The 23,367-nt window shown below is 41.9% G+C and overlaps 1 protein-coding gene across 1 annotated transcript; it reads left to right on the top strand.

The window, feature by feature from the left end:
* The first annotated feature begins 8,250 nt into the window (after window positions 1-8,250).
* On the top strand, window positions 8,251-22,869 carry IFRD1 (interferon related developmental regulator 1). Its single transcript, XM_077338503.1, has 12 exons — window positions 8,251-8,633; window positions 11,064-11,168; window positions 13,205-13,286; window positions 14,903-15,027; window positions 15,453-15,610; window positions 16,631-16,681; window positions 16,773-16,951; window positions 17,162-17,270; window positions 19,147-19,281; window positions 20,873-21,001; window positions 21,494-21,589; window positions 22,233-22,869. Exons 1-12 carry the CDS (start codon window positions 8,588-8,590, stop codon window positions 22,320-22,322), a joined length of 1,305 nt encoding a protein of 434 aa, XP_077194618.1. The 5' UTR covers window positions 8,251-8,587; the 3' UTR covers window positions 22,323-22,869.
* The last annotated feature ends 498 nt before the right edge of the window (window positions 22,870-23,367 follow it).

The following is a 23,367-nucleotide window of genomic DNA, read 5'->3' as shown; positions in this document are numbered from 1 at the left end:
GACTAATATAAATCCCTATATTTTTACATGTACAATAATGTCAAAAAATACTTCTACATTCCCCAGCCTTTCCCAGCCATGTAACATATTCCTCCCTATCCCTCCCTATCCCCCAGACTCCACATCCGGACCCATACGTAAGCTAAAGCTGACCTGAGAATTTAGACTAATATAAATCCCTATATTTTTACATGTACAATAATGTCAAAAAATACTTATACACACAACAACCTTTACTAACCATGTCACAAATTTTTCCCTAAAGCTCCCTCTAAACATACAAACTCCACATCCGGACCCCTTTGTAAGCTAAACCCAACCTGAGAATTTATGCTAATATAAATTTCTATATTTTTATATATACAATTATTTCAAAAAAGAATGATAAATTCCATAGCCTTTCCTAACCATGTGACAATATCTTCCCCAACCGTAATCCTCCCCAAAGCCTCTAGTTCTAGCGTTGTCCGCCATTTGATGTGCCATACATATTTAATATTCCAATGATACTCTACTGTCGAAGTCTATTTTTCTTCTCTTCTCATACAGTTTCTAGCTACAGTTGGGACTGAAAATAAATCTAAACAAAGTAGATAAAATAACAGTTGGACCATCTTTTGAGCTGGAAAAGATGGAGTTATATGTTGATAGATTAGTCTTGTGAAAGGTATCTAGCTTTAGAATTCATTTTACTAGAATAACAGCAGGAGTGCCAGCTTGACCTGACCTGGGGATGTACCAAGTAAAAACTAGTTAAGATCTTGGTCACATAGTTACTGTGAGAATCAACATATATATAACCTCACATAAACTACTCTTAGTTTCTTAGAGAAAGATGGGATCATTCCCATTTATACTACCTTGAACACCTTGGACATCAGGCAAAATTCAAATAATAAAGATAAATTTAGAAAGGGGTGATTATGCGAACAAATACTTTAACAAGCTATTCTCTGCTTGTAAATTTTGTCAGTTTTTTCATTTTAAATCTTCTGATTAGGCTGGAGTTCTGAATATAAATTTATCTGTATCTATACCACCTATCAAGATCCCATGAAGAATGGCATCTCATCACATGCACTTTTCCCTGCTTAAACTCCTGCCACGCATCCCCAGCCCATCAGTTTATATTACCCAAGGATCCAAACCGATGGGAACCTTGATAGTACTGTTGCCATATCAACTGCTAGAATGCTTTCTTATAAACTTAGGTGTAAAATGAATACAAATGTTATTAAGAGAACAAACCCAGTAATGTGTGACACAGTTAGAGGGTAGAACATCCCCAAAGCATAGAAATGTAATCAAATTTAAAATGGAGTATGAAAGGAAATAAAAGGGCAGAAAATGTCTAAAGATAACACAAGGCATTTCAGAGAAACACAATACTAGCCTTTAACACTGACTAGTGCCAAATCTTAAAGCCAATCAAGGTGCAAAATACCTGGAGATTTTGGCGTTGGTGCCTGTAGGTAGCATTGTTTGGAGAGAAGGACTTTAGCATGGCTGAGATAGTTTCTGAGTGGTTTATGTCAAAATTGTGTTGTTGACATAGCAAACTTTTATTTTACTGTTTTTTAAAGTTTGTGAAGTGATGGATGTATGGCTTATGGGCTACTAAGCCTTAATAAAACTGAATAAAACTGAATAAAAGCATGATATGATTCCATAGAGTCCACCCCCCAAAGTAGCCATTTTCTCGAGGATAACTGATCTTTGTAGTCTTGAAATCATTCGTAAAAGCAGGAGATCTCCAGGTCCAAGGAGGTTGGCAATCAGACTTTACATGAATTACCAAAACTCTCTGGTGAAGTTATTTCAAAGTATCACCTGTTCTTGTAGTAAAAAGCAGCCCATCCATTTCTCATCAAGCATGACTTTCCATTGAGAGGCTATATAAAATGGTACTTCTGAATCCCTCAGGCTCTTCCTTCTTGAAAGGTTAAAAAAGTTATTTCAGTATTTAAACTCTTCCTCTCATGAAGACTTTTGATCTGAGAATACAACACTGAGTAATAAACAAGATCACAGTGGGTTTCCTGAAGAACATCTACCTTCCAATAAATAAATATTAGGAACTTGGCACAGGTATTCTGGAGTCTTCCTGCATAACTCTCTCAAACTCTCAGTAACCCCTTTCAAAAACAGGTCATAAATTCCCCTGGTGTGCTCTGACAAGATGTCAAATAAATACAGTGCAGAAACATCTTCAAGTAACCATAAAAAATGTTGTATCAGCAAGACTGCCTAACTTAACAAAATGAAGCACAGTAACCTTGTCATTAATAATTTAATGTGGCTTCCTACATTCTGCTACTTAAAACATACTCTGCCACCAGACTTAGCTACTGCACTGTAACTGGTGCAAATTATCTTTTAGAAAACTTTATCTCCAAGTCTTCCTCTTTCCCTGTTGCCATCAAAACTAAGTATTTAAGCTCCTTAAGATACCACATGCCAATAAAAAGGGAAACTTTCTAGTAATAAGAACAAGAGCCCTGCTTGGTCAGATTATTAATTCATGTAGTCCAGCATCCTATCTCACAAAGTGACCAACCAATTCCTCTGAAAGGCCAGCAACAGGGCATAGAAGCTGATGTTGCTTCCTGGCCCTGAGATACAGAGGATTAGTGTCACTAAATTTGGAGGTTCCCCTCAGTCACCATAGTAGCCAGCGATAGATATCCATGAATTTAAGGCCCTTTTAAAACTGTTTATCCTTTAGTCCTGAATTCCACATTTTAATCATGCTCTGTGTAAATAAGTATTTCCTTTTGTCTGTCCTGACTCTACTACCCATCAACTTCATCAGATGCCCTTGAGCATAGTAGTCCTCTCCACTGACACCCCCCCAAGCTGGCAATGAGGGAAACAGTGGCAGTGGTGATAGTGGGGGGGTGGGTGGCTGAAAGATGTGCCACCCTGGCAGAGACAGGGGGAAGCATCCTTCCCCCAATGTCACAGATCCCCCTTTTAAGCAAACATAATTTTTGAATGGTGCCTAAGGCCACAGTATGGTTGGTTAATGGCTGTTGCTAGAAGATGGGAAAATACTATGTTAAGATATAAGAATAAGGATAATGCATTAGGCTAGTGTACTCATCCATCTTGTCTGAAGACATTATCTCCAAAGCCTTTTCCATTGAATCTTTATAAACAATTGTTACACATTTGTGTTTATGAGTTAATTCCACCTCAGGGATTCATTACATGATCTCACTCAGATTCCAGTCCCTTAGTAAACCACTCCAGTTCATTTGTGGTTACATTAGTCTCCAAAGTTTTGAATGCTGATCTCAGAGCTCAGGAATATTTGTCCACACCCAATATACCAGGTTGGCTGATTCATCAGTTTATAGTGACAGGGATTGAAGAAGAAGAGTTGGTTCTTATATGCTGCTTTTCTGTACCCAAAGGAGTCTCAAGGCGGCTTACAATCGCCTTCCTTTCCTCTCCCCACAACAGTCACCCTGTGTAGTAGGTGAGGCTGAGAGAGCCCTGATATTACTGCTCGGTCAGAACAGTTTTATCAGTGCTGTGGCAAGGCCAAGGTCACCCAGCTGGTTGCATGTGGGGGAGGGTGAAATCAAACATGGCTTGCCAGATTAGAAGTCCACACTCATAACAACTACACCAAGCTGTTAAATGTTCTTTGTAAATGGATGATTCAATGTGTTCATGCTGCTCAGCCTAATTTCAACTATATTCAAAGCTTTTACAGGGGAAATAACTTTGTACAATAAATACTCAGAGCTCTTCTCAGTCTGTGGAAGCACACATAATCCTTAAGGGGAAGGGGTGCTTGTAAATTAGAAATACTATTCCATATTGAATATCATATGCTCTTTAATCATGTTTCTAGTTATACAGTTGGAGTTTTTCTCCCCAGCAAACTGAATCTTGTTTCAGCCCAATGTATGGAAATGTACTCAGAAGTAAAATCACATAAATGATTTCATATTCTGGCATTGTATCCTCTTCCTCCCTTTACTGAAACAATCCTCCACCTTCAACTTTCTTTACAGATAAAACAGATATTTCAGAAGAACTGGAACAATCTGTAGTTCTTACCATGTGGGTAGCCTTCCCTTTCATTTTGTAGTTTTGAAAAATCAGTCAAAACACTAAGGAGCTCGGAAGAACATTTTAGGTCTGCGTGAGAAATAGAGCCACATATGAATCAAGTGATTTTTCTTGTAAATAGGGTACTTGATTTACAGGGGTTGCTAGAAACCACAGAAACCCTACAGCAGTGGTTCTCAACCTGGAGGTCAGGACCCCTTTGGGACTCGAATGACCCTTTCACAGGAGACACGGCAGGGCAAGCGGCTTCACTGGTGGGGCCCCATCCACACAACAGCCTTGTGCAGTAGATAGAGAGTTCATCTGTCTGGAGCAGCAGAAAAGAGCAAGATCGGCATGGTGGGACAAGAGACAGAAATGAACTGAGAAACCCCAGGAGAAAAAACAGTTTCTATATAATCATGAACAATGGATCTTCACGCCATTGGTCAGTTTTGGTTTAATTTCTGTGAAAGAACACTTGCATAATTTTACGGTTGGGGGTCACCTGTATTAAAGGGTCGTAGAACTGTATTAAAGGGTCGTGGCATTAGGAAGGTTGAGAACCACTGCCCTAGAGGGAGCCCAGTTGCCTCAGAGAAACTCAATTTGGTATGTGATTCAAATGGAGTTGCAAATGGGACATCTCAGCAAGTCTTAGAAGCAAAGATCTTTGGAACGTGGACAACATTTTTTAGAAAACTGCTATTTATATATGAAGTGAGTACTAATGAAGCACATAAAAAAGAAAAACATCCAAAAAATATGCAACTGGATATAGAGGTCTTTGTCACTTAAAGTTGTCAACTCTGGTGGGGGCCATTCCATACAACTTTAATATAGCAAAAGTCTTACCTTTGGTAAATGCTACTAATTCAAGGCAAGCTGGACGTGGTCAAACAAGAAATGCCAAGACTGAACATCGACATTTTAGGAATCAGTGAACTAAAATGGACAGGAATGGGTGAATTTAATTCAGATGACCATCAGGTATACTACTGTGGACAAGAATCTCGCAGAAGAAATGGAGTAGCCTTCATAATCAATAAGAGAGTAGGAAAAGCAGTCTTGGGATACAATCCCCAAAATGACAGAATGATCTCAGTTCGAATCCAAGGCAAACCATTCAACATCACAGTGATCCAGGTCTATGCCCCAACCACTGCTGCTGAAGAGGATGAAGTTGATCAGTTCTATGAAGCCCTACAACACCTTCTAGAAGCAACGCCAAAAAATGATGTGCTTATCATCATGGGGGATTGGAATGCTAAAGTAGGAAGCCAAAAGATAACCGGGATAACAGGCAAGTTTGGCCTTGGAGTACAAAATGAAGCAGGGCACAGGCTGGTAGAATTTTGTCAAGAGAAGACAATGGTCATAGCAAACACTCTTTTCCAACAACCCAAGAGACGACTCTACACATGGACATCACCAGACGGTCAACACAGAAATCAGATTGACTATGTGCTCTGCAGCCAAAGATGGAAAAGTTCTATCCAGTCAATAAAAACAAGACCAGGAGCTGATTGTGGTTCAGATCATGAGCTTCTTGTTGCAAAATTTAGGCTTAAATTGAAGAAAGTAGGGGAAAGCACTAGGCCACTCAGGTATGAACTAAATCATATCCCCAACGAATACACAGTAGAGGTGACAAATAGATTTAAGGAATTAGATCTGATAGACAGAGTGCCTGAAGAACTATGGACGGAGGTTCGCAACATTGTACAAGAGGTAGCAACTAAAACCATCCCAAAGTATCAAAAGACAATTGTTTGCTTTGTTTTTCCATTTAAAGTCAAAGTGTTATTTGTAAAGTGGATTAATAGTTTTCAAGAAAATTAGTGGTTTAGGAACTACTAGGTCCATATAATTAAGAGCCTTCAGAAGTATTGTAGGTTTGTCTTTGCATTTTTATTTGACATTCTCTGGAACAAACTAACTGTTATGTGCTGCACTAATTGAAAAGCATGATGTCAGAAATGTTCTTAATGGATTCCAAGGAAATGATGGGAAAAGAGAGTCTGAATATGTAGTTCTTTTCAAGCACTTGTCACTATGTAGAGAAATCTATAAGATATGTCTGGTGCTGGAAATCTTAACCATTGGCCTATATATAAAATTAAAAGCGCCACGTAGGTGGCCGTGTCCAGGCCTGGACACCACCTTGTCTTGGTGGTGTCCTGGTCAGTGGGCCAATCCGGACGTGTCCGGATTGGGCCGGCTCCTGGAGCGCCCGGCCAGCCACGCCACCCATGCGGGCCCTCAAGGTCAGGAGGTCACACACCCAGGTAAGCCGCAGCCTTGTTGGGGGGAGAGGGGGCCAAGATGGCTTCCCCGTGGCCTGCAAGCAGCCTTGGGGGGGGTCCTTTCAAAGCCCGTTCTTACAAGTGGGCTTTGAAGCTAGTTATATATAATACATGCATCAGAGTCACCTCAGTATCTCACACCTTGAACTTTCTACTTATTCTAATTGTATGGAAACCAGAGGGATTATTTATGAAGTAGAAATAACAGAATAATCATCTAATTTTAGCAGCATAATATGAAATATAGTAGTTAACAATGCTTCATTTGACAAGCCAGTACTCTGCAGAATATAAATGACTGATATATTACGTAATATTATCACAAATTTGTTATAGAACTGTGTAAACACAATTTAGGCAAAGAAGCATGGAAGGGTTTTAGTAACTAATAAAGTTTGGGTGATACATATACATCCATGCCAGCAAACAGATTGCAAGAAGCTTGAGCACCTCTGCTATATTGTCATAGTATGAGAAATCTAGGTCACCCATTGAAACTGATGGTAAGTAAATTCAGAAGCAATGCTTCTCAGCCAATATATGATATGGTGATAGCCACTGTTGTATTTTAGAGAGCTTTAAAGGGCGATTAGACATATCCATGGAGGATGTTAGCATCTAATAGGCTTCCACATTCAGAGACAGTTGCCTCTGAGTATTGGTTGTTGCAGGAAAGAGAGAGCTGGGAAGCTTGTTACTTTCATACCTAACTCTCTGGAACTGACTTTAGGAAGCCAGATGCTTGGCTAGATAGATCCTGATCCAACAAGGCTTTTCATATGCTTATACTACAAGAAAATAGCCCCTCCACCCAGCTACGTATCTTGTATTCATAATTCTAAAGTAATAAAAATCACAGCTAAAATTCAAAGGTGCCATTAAAAATGGTTAAAACAGCAATACTCATCACGAGGTCTATACAATCCAAACCACCACCACTGGCTGAACCAGGAATGGGAAGCTGTGTAATAGTTTAGTTTTGCTGAGGGGGATTCCTAAATATTAGTAATGTTTGTGTTACTTAGTCAATGATTTTTACGGATTATCAGGTTCTTCTATGGCCCTCTGACAAATGTATTTCAAAATTGTACTGTCCTTTACGCACTATGCCAAAAAATCGTTTTACCCAGCCTTTTAAAAGAATGATTTGACCTATTATTTTTATTCTCTGCGTCTAGCCAGAGGCCTGTTTTACAAACATTATTTTAGTTCACTAAAGATGTTTTTGTGCTGAATTTATCACTGTTTTTACTGTGCAAACTACCACAAGGAAGTCTCTGGACAGGCCACGTATACTTTTTTTTAAGTGGCTCCAACGAAGTGAACTGATTTATGAAAGGCTAACCAGCATAAATTTGGTTAATGCGCCACTGTACTTGCTGTTATGTATTGGGACAGCTCCCTATCTGAAGTATCTTTTCAAGAGGAGGCGCTGACACAACGGCAGGCATTCTCCTTCGCCCCCACCACGAGCCTTGAGGGCTGCCACCGCCGCCTCTGTCTTTCCCTGGCTGGCGCGTTCAGCTGTCAGCAGGTCGTGTAAGGACAAGACCCGGCCGAGGCCACGCAGCCGACGTGAAGTCCTTGTCTCCCAGAATGGCTCCCGGAAGGCCACGGACTACTCTTCCCAACAAGCGCCGCAGCCAGCTACAGTCCTCCCGTCTGGAAGGGAGGGGCGGCGACGCTGATGCAGGCGCGGCCTCGCCCTGGTGAAGCGAACAAAAAGCTGAGCAAAAACGACAAGCTTCACCCTCAACGGAACGGCCGTGCGCCTCCGCCGCGACAAAACGCGGAACGACATTGGCTATTTGGAAGCCACGCCTCTCAACGTCACCTTCCCCGCCTCTGCCTCCGCCGGCTGGGTATAAAACTCGCGTCGGCAGCACCCGTGCGCCTTTAGTTCCTGGTGTCTGAGAGGAGAAAGATGCATCGATTACGTTCACGGGCATCCACGGGGTTTTCTGCCGCTGCTACAGCTTTACCTATCGCTTGTTTCCCTCAATCATATCCGCTGCCTCGGTCTGGGAAGCCGGCCTCACAAAGACGCTTTTATAGTAAAAAACGCTCCTGCTCCTCCATCGGTTGATCGCCGCTGCCGCTCGGAAGACAAAGAGAGGGAGCGACAGAGAGAGAGAGGCGAGCCAGGCCGGAGGCCGAGAACCCGGTGCCGGGGCGCCAGGAGAACCCGCGCGGAGTCGTCGTCGGGAGGGGCCGCAGCCATGCCCAAGTCGAGGCGGCGGGGAGGGAACCCGCGCGGAGCATCAGGTGAGAGCCAGTGCGCGTGCCCCGCCGGCGCGCGGCGTTCTGGGAAGGATAGTTTTCTCTCCCAGGGAGGGGTGAAAGTGTTCGCGGGCTCCAGGCGGCCCAGAGAGGGAAGGGGCGGCGGGGGCGGGGGCGGGGGTGGGGGTGCTTTTGGGGTTACGTGAGGTCCGACTCCGAAGTCGGCGGTTTCGGCGACTGCCTAAAAAAACAGAGGACGGGCTCCGCCCGGTCAAAGTTAAGACGTCACTTCCGCAATAGGTCGCGGGGCCTTTTGTCCCAGCGTAGCTGGCTGCCGAACTCCAAGAGCACCGGAAGTGGGTGGTGTAGCGTGGAGGGCCGGGCCGTGAATCGGGAAGCCCCGGTTCGGATTTCTTTCACGTCATGAACCCCCCCCCCCCTCCGTGTGACCTCAGGTTCATGAACCTGCGGCATAGCGATAGTTCTTAGCCTGACATATCCTGGGCGGGCTGGAAAGTAGCGGCAAAGTAACGGAGGTAGAACAGTTTTAACCCTTCGTGGTGCTCTTCAAGTATGAAGTGTCGTTGCATCTGTAAGATGCAGTGTTGGAGGATAATTCTTTAGGGTGTCATTGTAAATCTTATGACAATATTATACCGTTAGATTGGTGCAAGCCCTTAGAGAGGGTCAGTAGAAGGTTATGTGTGGGTCATTTTGTGGGGCATTAATCGTGGTTGTTTTGTAAGTTTCTGCAAATCACTGAGAATGAGTGCATAAGGATGGTTCTGCTTTAGTAGGTTCAGAAAAACTAGTACTAGTAGTGACAGCAATCCTTTTAAACAACTGGAATGGTCTGACAAAGGCATGCAGTTCTTGGAAACATGGAACATTGTGCATAAGAACTATCATATAATTGTGTTATGTGCTATATACTTCATGTGCACTGGAAAATCCACGATTCTGTAATGGGGATTGGAGAACTACAACCAAAATGAAAACGTTCATTTCAAAAGTAACTGCAAACTACAATCACAGACACCAGGCAACATTTAGGCTCCTACTTTAGAAACAGCAAATCAGTTTCTAGTAGGCAGTGAAGGCTGAAAAATTTAAATAGGTTGAAATAGTTTCTATAAGGAAAGTTAGAGTTGCCAACTTGAGCCAAATCTCTGTCTTAGAGCTTCACCATTACTTGTGAAACTGAAGGCTCATCTTTGCATTTGGAGTGGAAACCTACACCTTACAAACATAAGATATTGCTTGTAGATACAGCCACTTGAAGCCTGTGCTAACCGTTACAGTATATCTTTTGTTGATGTAATCTTAAACTGTCAGTCTTCTAAAATACTGTAGGAGATAGCTGACAACTGAAGAGTCATAATTAAATTATTTTATTTAGATTTCTATACCACCCGTTTCTTTGCAGCTCTAGGCGGTTTCCACTGAATATTATATAACTTAAGTGGAACATTATACATTATCTATAGGAACAACTGTTCTACTTCGTTTTCTTGTTGATCAGAATGAAAATTGTCATAAGACTGTTGAAAGATACTGTCACATAGACAAAAGCAGCAAGGTGTTATGTAGGAAAGAGTAGCTACTAGCTATTAGACGCTTTGAAAATCTCAGTGGAGTATTAATACCTGGCTGTTGCTATGAATAGTACAAGTCTGCATGTGACAGTACAGAGCTTATTCATTGCAAGTTCTAATCCATGGGTATGTGTTGCAGTCATTCAGAATGGAACTGGAAAGCTAATTCCAGGCATCTTTTTCCAGGACATAATGTGTTTTCTGTCTTTCTGTTACCTAACTTTGTGTTGTATTTTCCTAATATGGTAAAACAAATGTTTGGTTTAGTCTTATATGCACTGTGGAAGGTTTAAAACGGCTTTACACGCACCAAGATCATTAAATGGATAGAAGTGAATTGGAGGATGCATGTGACATCAGAAACAAGGGGTCTTGAAAGAAACAAACTGTTTTCTCCCTTGCCCTCTGGCTGTAAGCAGACTATTTGATTTGATTTGTGATTTTAAAAAGAAACACCTTTCTACCCTGGTAATATTGTCTGTTGGACTAGTGGCAGTCCTGAAAAGTTGGGGAACAGAAGGAAGTGCTGGTAATCTGGAGTAATCTGGAAGCTTTCTGTTTCATGATGGTGCTGCATTCATCCTTTCTCAGTGAGATGTTTCTCATTCTTCATACCATGTTATAATACTGCTAAGTTACAATAATAATAAATATCCTTATTAATAGTATAGCTTGAAAGGTAGTCTTTTGCTAAATCACGCTAGAGTGTATTTGTGTCTTGCTGAAAAACATGGAGCCTGCTGACATTAATTGTACCTGCAGTACTGTTCTAGTTTTATGATGTCAAAACAAATCAATACAGCACTGTATGAGACTCCATGTTAGACAACTGACTGTATTTCCCAGTCTTTCATGTCTCTATACATTTTTCCCATCTTAGGTGCCCAGCACAGAAATATGCAGCCTTTTAGTGATGAAGATACATCAGTTGACACTATGAGTCACTGCAGTGGCTTCAGCGATCCAGCTAGCTTCACAGAGGATGGTATGTTGTACCTTATTTTAAAAATCTGTAACAGAAACAAAGCTAGGTATTGTATAGAATGCAGTGTTAATACCAAAACAGTATACTGTATAACAACAATATATTATACAAAATTGTATGCTACATTATAGTATGCTGTATCTGGGCAGGCCCTTTCCCCTGATAATCGAGATAGGGCTTTGAAGTCTGTGTACGGTCATTATGGAAGACCTGTATGTTGTATTGAAATTGAAAATGCTGGATAAAACAGGTCTAGTGGAATCTAGTGAAATGAAACAAGTTCATAACCAGCGTATGTTGTATACTGTACATTGAGAAATTAAAATTATCTACAAACTAGATGTGAATTACAAGATTATTTAGATTAATTAAGTTCATTATATTCTTGTACAAACCATTCCATACACCTTTTTTGTATTTTACATTTAGTCTTGACTCTATGTGTATCCTTTTTGAATTGTTTGAGGAAAGAAAAGAAGCTAGACAAAATGGGGTGTCATAGAAAAGACCCTGGTAATATTTGGTGTGTAGAGAAAGGGCATAATGGACAGATGGGGCTGTAGGCAGAACTGTAGCTACAGAAACACTGTTAAGAGAAGAGTTGCTTGAGAAGCAGTAGATAACAGGACTGCAGAGACTTGGGAGTGAGACTGGAGCAGAAAAGAGTACAAGTTGAAAGACGAAGCTACACAGAAGGTTTTGCCATCAACGAAAAATAAGAAAATGGGCTTAAATGATTTTTTAGAAAATGAGTTATGAAAAATCTAGCTTCAAAGCCCGTTCCTAAGAACAGGCCTCGAAAGGGTCCCCTTCCCCGGCCCCTGGCCAGGCAGCTTAAAGTGGCTTTGGGCCACAGCTTGCAACTTGATCAAGTGGGTCGGGCGGGAGCTGGGCAGCTCGTTAGCAAGGCCGAGACAGAGCTCATTAGCAGGCAGCTAGTCAGCTCCTTAGACCCTCTTGTGGCGCAGAGTGGTAAGGCAGCAGGCATGCAGTGTGAAAGCTCTGCCCATGAGGCTGGGAGTTCAATCCCAGCAGCCGGCTTGAGGTTGACTCAGCCTTCCATCCTTCCAAGGTCGGTAAAATGAGTACCCAGCTTGCTGGGGGGCAAACGGTAATGACTGGGGAAGGCACTGGCAAACCGCCCCGTATTGAGTCTGCCATGAAAACGCTAGAGGGCGTCACCCCAAGGGTCAGACATGACCCAGTGCTTGCACAGAGGATACCTTTACCTTTTTAGTCAGTTCCTTAGCAGTCCTTAATGAGCAATCAACAGGGCCAGCTTAGCATGCCAAGAGGCCCTCGTTAAAAGGCCCTCCACCCGAGCCTTTCCTAGGGCCTTTCCCCTTACCTGCTGCTGGCTCCAGGCACTGAGGCGTCAGAGCAAAGAGGCTCTCTTTGCTCTCAGGGACAGAGGGCAGGAGTTCGCAGGGGCAGGGCCAATCAGGGCAAAGATGGCTGCACCCTGATTGGCCCTATTCCAACTTGGACAGCCGGACACATCCCACCCCCTAGGCTGTTTCAGAAATATATAGAGGAACACCAATGGATAAGGATGTCTCTGAACTTTAACATAAGAAGAAGGATACTTTCTTGGATGGAATTAAAATACAAGAGGCCCTTAGGTGACTTTGGATGTGTACCCTGATCTGGAAATGGGTGACTAATACTGCCATTGTTCCCCCTCCCCCAAAAAAGCCTCATCAATAAATTCATAATTGAAGTAGACCAGAGTTCTTTACATTGTTATATCAGAGATCATATCCTTTTTTTGTCATGTCGGGGGATTTTAAAAAATGGAATGAATAGTTGTGAAGTACCAATGGATGCTGTATTAGTGCAGAAGCCCTATGTTACGGTTTGTTCAAAACACCCTAGGGTTGTAGCATTGCCTAACTCAAGCATTCAGAGAAAAACTCAAAAACTGAGAAAACAAATGGTCATTCTGTTCCTGTGGTGATACCACAGCTGCTTCTGTAGGTTGCATGGTGAATTTCTGGTAGTAAACATCTCAACACTAGGATTTTTATCTTGTATAGTGCCTGAAATTGATGAAGAAGCCACACAAGAAGAACTTGAATACAAACTGAAGGGACTCATCGATCTAACTTTGGACAAGAGGTATGAGAATTCAGTAAGCAGTGTTTAAAACTAGGGGTGCTGCCTCCTCATGGGTCATTAGAACTTTATAGCTGTGAAGTATGCCAGGGCCAGCCTAATTTGGGGCAGGGATGTATGTGAGCAAGGCTGTAAACCTTGTAAATTGATACAACCTAAATGTAAATGTTAGTAGATAGACAAATGTGGGGACAAATGAGCCTTGTAGTTATGATTTCATTTACTGCTATTTTTTTCCTTTATTTGTGGAATTAGATTCCTCAATTTATGAATGGATGGGGAAGTGGGGTGAATGTTTAAAACAAGAAGCTGTTTTCTTTGGGGAATAGCCAAGGTATATCTCCTGATGGACAGCCACCCGGACTCTCCCCCGGAACAATTTGCCAGATGGTTGGAAGCCGTGACTGGGTGGCTCGAGCAGAGTCGACTGAAACTCAACCACTCCAAGACTCAACTCCTCTAACCCCTCCTGTGGCTGGGGTGTAGGGGCAGGCCAGGAACAGTGCCTTCCTACCTTGGCAGGGACATGACTGGTCAATCGCGTCCCAGGCCAGAAATTTGGGAGTGACCTCAGATGCCTCACTATCGTTGGAGGCCCGGGTCAGGAAGATTGCTAGCCAGGCATTTTTCCATCTTTGCCAGGCCCTACCTGTCCCTTGAACATCTGGCCACAGTGATCCATGCGATGGTCACCTCCAGAATAGATTTCTGTAACATGTTCTACGAGGGCTAGCCCTTGGACTTGATCTGGAAGTTACAGTTGGTGCAAAATGCGGCTGCTAGGGTCCTCACAGGCGCATCTTGGAGGGCCCATATCCAGCCAGTGCTGAGGCAGCTTCTGTCTGCTTACCTGTTGCTGCCCGGATCAGGTTCAAGGTTTTAGTATTAACCTTTAAGTCCCTGTGTGGTCTGGGACCCACATACTTGAGGGACTGCCTTTCGCCCTATGCCCCCTGCAGGGTTTTACACTCTGCGGCTGCGAATTTGCTGGCCATACTCGGCCCCCGGGAAGGACGTCTGGCTTCGACCAGGGCCAGGGCCTTTTTGATCCTGGCCCCTGTAAGAGCTACAGGCCCTGTGGGAGCTTTCAGCATTCTGCAGGGCCTGCAAGACAAAACTCTTCCGCCAGGCCTGTAGTTGAGGCCAGCGAGCTGAGAAAGATCTAGATTCCCCCCCCCCCTCTTGGGTTACTTGTGGCGGACTGAGATCAATCCCTCATCCATTCTTGGGGGTGATGGTTGTGGGGGTGAGGTTGGTTGTGATTTCCTCCGTCACTATATCATGGTCTTGTATGGATTTGTGTGTAACCCACCACGAGCCTTTTCGGGTATGGTGGGCTAGAAATCTATTAAATAATAATGAGACAGAGAGATTTGGTCCATGACTCAAGCACCCTTCGTCAACGTGAGGACTAGATTTTATGCCGGAATTAGGACTTCATAAATGTTAACTTTGCAGTATCAGCCTTAAATACACTGCACACCGTGTATTTATTCTGCCCCAAACCTTTGGAAGAGGGTGTGTGGGTGTATGGAGGGCAGTGGAAAATAAACTCTAAAAAGAAAGTATTGCATTTTCTAGTGACATTTTCTCATGGGCCTTTTTTGTGTCCCCAATAGTGCAAAGACCAGGCAGTCAGCTCTGGAAAGTCTAAAAAATGCCTTGACATCTAAAATACTGTATGAGTTCATCCTGGAAAGGAGAATGACACTAACAGATAGCATAGAGCGCTGCATAAAGAAAGGTAATAACCAAAAGCCTTCCATAAAACAAGCAACTCAGTGCTGTTCTCTGCTCTTTCTTCCTCTTCCCTGCTTTCCTGCATCGGATGTTGATTAGTCTTCATTGTGCAACTGTGTTTTCAAATGTCTAAGTTGTGCCTTCAAACATGTAAGAATTATCTACTGAAATGCCTTTGTTTGTATTGTTTTATGATTTAATACAGAAGTTGTTTGCAAGAAAAAAATAGAATATGTAAGCTCACAGAAGCATACTATACATTTCCTTAGATTATATCATTTATTTTCATCACCCATTGCCTCTTGGCAGCAGCACGGTTCATGCTTTTGGGCTCCTTTTTGGGCTTGCATTCCCTAAAGTAGTGACTTTCTCTTCTTGGAGGTTAATTGCTTTCAGGCTTAATTCTTAAGCAAGCCATTTTTTGTTTAGGCAAGAGTGACGAGCAGCGGGCAGCAGCAGGATTGGCTTGTCTACTCTGTGTGCAGCTGGGCTCAGGAATTGAAAGTGAAGAGATCTTTAAGACCCTTGCTCCTGTACTGAAGAAAATCCTTTGTGATGGAGCAGCAAGTGTACAAGCAAGACAAGCTGTAAGTAGAAACTAGGACCGTTGGCAGAAACCACATGCAGGTTCAAATAGTTAATAGCTTTGGTTCTAAGTTCACATTTTTGATGTTTAAGTGCTGAAATCTTCCACTGTTTAAATGTGGGGTTGGTTCTGTGGCAGGCTGAGCTAAGAAGTGTGCCCTAGTGGCAAAGCAACCAATGTAAATGGGGGCTATACTGATAGAGATAGGAGTTGACAGGGAAGAAATGCAGAAAGAGTTACCTTTTAAACTAACAAAACAAGTTGTATGATCTTTTAAAATAAACTTTGTTAAAACTATCTTGTGCCTTTTAGTTTTGCTTGGGTGTCCTTTCACTCAAATCCATTTTCTATCTCTCTTAATTTCCTGCTGGGAACCAAAGTGTATTGGTTAGGGCTGGAAATTAAAGCTTCGCAGGAGGGGAAAATCCTGTGTAGAGTCATGGCCCTATGATATTAGTCACAGACTCCTCCTGTCTCCCATCAAAGAATATACCATACTTTAATAAATTATAATAATAATACGACATTTAGTCTTGAAATAGTGAACAAGCAGTGTCTGCACTTTATCATAGTTTTGCAGCTATTGGTGGCTGACAGGGGGTAATTTCTTTTAATTTGAAAACGTTTTCAGTATAATTACCACAACAAATAATCCTATGACTAGGAGCTAGGGTTAGTTAGCAAGCGGTGAATGCTTTGAAGCTGAATGCAACAACATCCTTAAATTCTGTTTTTATCCAGGACTGGCCAATATAAAGGCAAATTATTTGTTGATACTAGTTTTGTCTGGCTGCCTCAGCTTTATGTATGTTCCTTTTTTCCTTTTTAGTAGCTTGAATAAAAGTACATATGTCAAACAAAGTACAGTAGACCTAAAAATAAGGGTGCTTTAAATGTTAGATGACTAAACATACGTTAGGTTAGGGTTGTAGTCTACATGCTAATCACTTATTAGTGGATTCAAAATGTCAGGTGAATGCCTAAAATAGAACCTTACTAAAGTCTTCTTTCTTTTGTCTAGTGTGCTACCTGCTTAGGAGTGTGTTGCTTTATTGCCACTGATGATATTACAGTAAGGAAACTTTTAAAGGTACATTTTGTTATTTTATGGAGAATTAAAGCATCCAGTTCAGCAACTTTCTTGGCCTGTTCTTTAAAACCAGGAATTGTATTCAACTATGGAATGCCTGGAAAACATCTTCACCAAATCCTATCAGAAAGAAAGAAATTCAGATGGAATTTCCAGCACACAGAACACAATTCTTCATATCAGCGCTCTGTTGGCATGGACCCTTCTGTTGACCATCTGCCCAATGAATGAAGTGAAGAAAAAGCTTGAAATGTGTGTATTGTGTTCATTTGGAACCCATCTTGGGAAAGGTCCTTTAAGCAGAGAGCATCCCTAAGCAGAGTTATAACTTCTAAGCTCATTACAAGTCCATAAGTTCAGAAGGATGTGACCCTTCTTAGGAGTGCATTGAGTGGCTTTTGTGCATGTGTGTCAGATAACTCCTATCTTAAAGATGAGTAATAAGCTGATTTTTTCCTCTAGGCATTTGAATAAATTTCCTCTTCTGTTGTCTTGTGATGATGTAAACATGAGGATTGCTGCTGGGGAAGCACTGGCCCTTCTCTTTGAACTAGCAAGAGAATCAGATGGGGTAGGTTTAAAGAATTGTATCAAAGGCAGATTAATTGGTAGTGTTTGGATTTGCAGTGTGCTTTAATATAGTTTGAGGCAGTCATTGCATTCTGATGAATAAATCAACACAAAACTGGGTCTGGAGCAGCCTTCTTCAACCTTTTGACTGTGGAGGAGACCCTGAAAAAATTTTTCAGGCGTTGAGGAGCCCCGGAAGTGATGTCAGCATGCTACGTCTCCCTGCCACGCCCCCTTAAGTTCCATGTCACCAGAAGTGACATTACCACCTGCATTAAGATTCTGTCTTGAGGAGGACTGGGTGGGGGGGAGAAAGGAGGCAGTCTTAGGCGGGAGTAAGCATGTAGGTTCTGCCCCCTCCCGGGCACAGAAACCACAGGAGAATTTATGCTCAGGAGGGGGGGGGGAGCAATGGAAGCAGCCAGTTCCCTAACTTGTGGCTGAGTCAATTAAGGCATGAGGGGAAAGCCGCAGACCTCTTCTGGAACTCGTGTGGACCCCCAGATCCCTGTACCCCTGGTTGGGATTTCTGGGTATAGAGGACAGGGATGGGAACAAACCTAAAAATCCCAGTTCAGGGTGGCCCCAGAATTAAGCCAGAATTTCCTTCAACCAACCAGTCTGGACCCTATTTCTTTCAACCGCTGTTTGCCACAGCTGGGAAAGGAGGGTGGGTGTTGGTTAGGAAGGGTTAAATGACTGAGTTTCAAAGTGGGGAGGGGAGTCAAACAGATGTTAATGGATCACAATCATTTAAACCTAATAGTCAAACCCGATCTGTTCAACTATTAAGTTTAAATGGCTGTCAGCCATTTCACTGGTTGGTTTTGTTGCTCCAAATGCATCTAAACTGACTGGTGAAATAGCTTTCAGCCATTTCTTTCTAACAGCAGGGTGAGAACAAAATGGATGTATTAAAAAGCTCTGCAGCCATTTAAATCTAATAGCTAGTGGATAGACCCCCCCCCACTCAGCTTTTAGATTTAAATGGCCCAAATCGCTGAATTAGACAAATGTCTGGTAAATATTCATGGAAGGCATCTTCTCCCAGAATTTGGTTCAGGACTATGAACTGGGCCAAGTTTGTGCTGAAATTTGGCTTGTGAACCAGTTGTGACTGAAATTAATGATATCTGGCCTCTGCATCAACTCTTAGACTGTCCTTGTTTGAGTGACAAATTATTCTTCACCCTACTCACTCTCCAAGCCTACATAAAGCTCTTGTGAATAACTCTTTGATCTAATCAGAAGAGCAACTTACTCTGCATTACCCATGCTCGTGTGATAAATAAATTGGGCAGACTATCATGGCTCTAGGAGAGTGAGAGGAGAGTGTGTGGAATTAGAAAAGGGGAAGAAAACTAAAGCTCAGGGCTGCCTGAATTTTTAAGAGGACTTATTTCATAAGTCATTTATAGGGCAAGGGCCTGTTTTACTAAAACTGCCAAATCCAGGATGCTTTCATAATAGAGCAGTTTATTTATATTTATTTATATTTTTTTAATTTTTTAAGTTAACAGATAGCTGCATCCTATACAAAGTGTCAGTAGCCTATGCCAAGAAAAGCAACAGCAAGACTACTTTTCTAAAAGAGGTTCTGCTCTGTGAGCAAATTGATTTCAAAATACAGTGTCCTCTTAAATGGAAGGCTCAAATGAGTAATTATACTGAAAACTCAAATGATCTGTTTACTTTGACTTGAGAAAGCTACAGGTTTAGTGTGGTCTACGGAATTATAGTACAGTGCAGAGTAATCATTTTAAAATAAATGAAATTTGAAGTAGGCTAAGTAATGAACTGTTTCAAGAGTTCTGGTTTTCTGAAGCTTGTGCCCACTTGTAAAATAACATTATACATAACTTTTTTCCTTGGGATAGGATTTCTTTTATGAGGATATGGAACCTCTAACACAGAAATTGAGGGCTCTGGCTACAGATGGGAACAAGCACCGTGCCAAAGTAGACAAAAGAAAACAGCGATCTGTCTTCAGAGATGTCTTGCGAGCTGTGGAGGTAAATACCAATGAAGTGTGTGCTGGATAAAATGGACTTCATATTTCAAAATACCAGTATAATTAAGAAGACTAACTTAGTTTGAGAGTTGCTGCTCATTTGCCTGCTTGGGGAACACAGATGGTGAACTTGTACTAGATTCTAGCTGTGCTTTCCTCATATTATTAGTAGAAGCTTTTGTGTGGGGATGCCTCTAGAACTGATATTGAATATTTGGTCAGTTTCACTTGGGAACAGACTCAGGACCTGCTTTGCTTTATGCAAACAATGCAATCAGAAGGCTAATGATCTCTTAGAAACCTGTTGAAATGTTCCTGTAGATTCAGCAAACCCTCAAGAAAAACATGAGGGACCAAGTGGGGATGTGTAGTATGAGGAATAAACGTATGGAAATGCTCTTCTGGCTTTGGAACCAAGCAATTGGATATATGCTGCAGAACTTTCTTATTGTACAATTGTTTGTTTCTGCAGGCATAATCTTTATAACTGAAAATATTTTAATGTGCTTCTTTCAATACTTGAGGTCTAGTGCTTGGTTTCTAAGTTTGATGGAGTTGGGATTATTAGTAGAAAGAGGTTGAATCATACACCACCACTTTTACATAGACTTTATTAGTTGTCAGTGAATTTCTAGGCACAATTCAAATTCTGGTTTTGTCCCATCTGGAACAGCTTCATTGTATAATATTAAAAGCTAAGGCCTAGGTGGGCAAAGCACATCATCCGCTTGGTCCAAAGATCTGACTGGACCTGCCCTCAGACTTTGGACCAGTAGGGAAGCGACACAGCCTACCCCCCAGCCTGGTCAGAGGCAATCTGGCAAGCTCGCTGACAGGGACACAGTAAGTATCCTGGTGTGTGTGGCCACCTTTCCCCATTAGGCCAGGAAGTCCTCATGCCACCTCGCAGAGCTGGCAGGTGGCTGGTGAGTGTGTTCCCTCCCCCCACCCTTCAGGCCTGCTGTGAAGGAGCTTCTAACAGCCCCTGACTGAGACTAGGGAGGTGTTTACAAGAGCAACGCAGAGGAGTCTGGGGGGGGGGCGTATTTGTGCTTTCCTTTTGGGGGAGGGAAAGCTTTCTCCTTCTGCCAAACCGTTGGATGACAGGGAAGACAGAAAAGCCCCTTCTCAGTTAAAATACTGTTCTGGCTGGCCTTGCTGCTGGAGGGAAGAGGCAGCCAAGTAACTCTGCATATTTGAGGCCTACCACACAGGGATGTTGTATAGATGAAACTGGATGCTGTTGTGGAGGTAAATACTGTTTTGGCACCTTTGCTAACTGTGCACAAGACTTCTCTTTTGGCACAGATTAGCCCAATTTGATAGATTGGATCCAACAAGCTGCAAATGGAGTCCTGTTCACAGGTAGTGGCCTGCCATTTAGATCTGATGGGTTGCAATGAGAAAGATGAACCAGCAGAAATTTTATCCAGAGTGTGGCTTCTCTGTTGGTGTGTTTTTTATTTCTTAGCTTTCTTAGATTTTTATACCGCACTCCCATATGGCTCAGGGTGGTTTACATGAAACATCATTTGGTATTACATAAAACATCGTAGCTGGTTTCTGAAACAATACTTTGTTTGTATTTGCAGGACCACGATTTCCCTACAGAGACAGTCAGATTTGGACCTGAGCGCATGTACATTGATTGCTGGGTTAAAAAACAAACCTATGATACTTTCAAGGAAATACTAGGAACAGGGATGCAGTATCACTTGCAGGTAAATAGCCAATTAAAATGATTTGATATTGTCTTATGCTTCTCGTTCTTTCATAACTAACTTAAACTTGTTTTTTCAATATCTGTTTTGGGATAATTAATGAGCTCTGTACATGAAATAAAAATGTACATTGTGTCCTCTGCTGTTCCTTACTTTGAATGATTGACTCCATACTGATCTGTTTTTAAACTAGGGCTACGGTAGAGTTTGAGTTGGAAGTGACTTGTGATATTCCCTTCTTCTGGTCTTAGCAGGAAAAACATGGGCTTTTAACCTACTGAAGTTGTGAGGTATTAGGCTTACTAGGAAGAGTGCTTGTACTCAAAAGCTCACGCCTTGAATAAATCTTTGCTGGTCTTAAAGATGCCACTGGACTCTGATTTTGTTTTGTTGTGCTGCTTCAGACCAACACGGCTACCCGCTTTAATCTAGCTGCCACTGAATACAGTTGATGTAATATTTTGACAGCTAATTATTTTTTGTGTTATGCAGTCTAATGAGCTGCTTCGGAATGTCTTTGAACTTGGGCCACCACTAATGCTTGATGAGGCAACTCTTAAAACCATGAAGATACCACGTTTTGAAAGGGTAAGCTAAGTTACCTGCCTTTCCTATCAGATATTATTTCTCCCTTACAGTTTGCCACATACCTGGCACAAGCCAAGTTAGCTAACTGCCTAGCACTGCTCAACACAGGGTTAGACAAGTGAACTCAGTATTTGTTCTTTCCTCTTTCTTGCCTTCATATCAGGCAGTACGTTGTGGGTGTATGGAACTAGCGATGGGGGGATGGGGACAGGGAGACAGCACTTGTAAACTTGCAAGGTTTTTTCATGCAAAGTTGCCCAAGAGTTAAGAATCTAAGTAAATGTACTTGTAATAATTTCTACTCATTCCCTAATGCTGAATATATAAATAAGTGCAAGGCCTTATGAGGGACAACACATTGAAAGTCATGCCTATAGCTTGCATCAACATCATCCAACTTTAGTGTCAAGGGAAAATAATGTTTTTTGTCAGATGTTTCTTTTGTCTATGAGAAAGTTGGAGGTTTGTATTTGTATATTATCCCCCTTTTTGGTTCATTTTATATCGTAAATTACCTTCAGCCACCTGTGAGTACAAATCATGGAGAAGTTTGTACTTCCATCTTTGGGGAGTGAACCAGAAGTTAAATAAAATGCTAGCATTAACTTAACATACTTACATAATTTACTTTTTCTCTTCACAGCACCTTTACAACTCTGCAGCATTCAAAGCAAGGACCAAGGCCAGAAGCAAATGCCGTGATAAAAGAACAGATGTTGGCGAAGTGTTCTAGACTAGTGCTTCAAGATCTGACTTAACTTCTGTTCAGTCTGATTCTTAAGTTTAATTATCGCTATGTTTAACATGAAATAAGCCTTTTAAACCTTTGTATCTTAAGTGTCTTGCACATGCAGAGAAAATTGTTATGATGTAGATTCTTGTTTAGCTGGATATGTGCTGTGGGTTGAACAAAGTTCAGGCAGGGGAACATAAGGGGGAGGGAAGCTTCAAGGTTAGTAAGAGTAGCTCATGAAGTTGGCGTTCTTGCAGTGTTGCTTGTCACATGGTGCTTGAACTGCTTTGATTTAACTTACCATTTTTAGCACTCTTCATCATATAGGTGAAACTTATTGGGAAAGCTGTTCTGCGGAGGAAATATGTCTCTGGACTAAGCTGCTATTTAGATAGATCACGAAACATTTTTAATTGTACAGTGACTTTATACTGTGCAGGGACTCTAAAGCTCTGGTTTAAGAGCCCTTGAAATGCAGTAACATACAAAAATATTTAAAGGTTGATGTTATGTTAAATCTTGAATAATAAAAGTCTTTCTCTGAAAACTGCTTTTGTTCAGAACATTGAATGAGTTCATGCAAGAGTTGTGTTGATAACAAATACCTGTGAAGGCATTTACAATTAAAGGGATTTACAGTTAAGGTCCCAGTAGTATCTTTCAGATTTAAATACACTAAAGTATGTTAGTCTCCTGTGTGCCCCTTTTGAACAGGGCTGGTGTCAGCATAGCCTGAGTTTGGGAAGTGAGCTATGAGGAAGCCTGTTTGGGTGGGAAAGGAATGTGAGTAGGGTACTTACGGGGGAGGGGGGGAACTTTTGCATCTGGTCCTGTCTCAAGACAAGAGTGCCACTTTTTAAGGATTAATGACATTATAGTATCACTGCCAGCTGTAATCCAGTTGTGTATGTGACCTGCAAGATGGTGTTTCTGATTAGTAAAAGACCCAAGTGAAACCAGTCTTATCTGTTGACATTACACTTCCCTGAATTTTACTTCAGTATTTAATATATATCCAATTGACTGCATTCTATAGCTGAACAAA

The sequence above is a fragment of the Paroedura picta genome, chromosome 5, assembly GCF_049243985.1.
Source record: "Paroedura picta isolate Pp20150507F chromosome 5, Ppicta_v3.0, whole genome shotgun sequence".
NCBI lineage: Eukaryota > Metazoa > Chordata > Lepidosauria > Squamata > Gekkonidae > Paroedura > Paroedura picta.
This window is presented reverse-complemented; position numbering and strand designations above follow the sequence as displayed.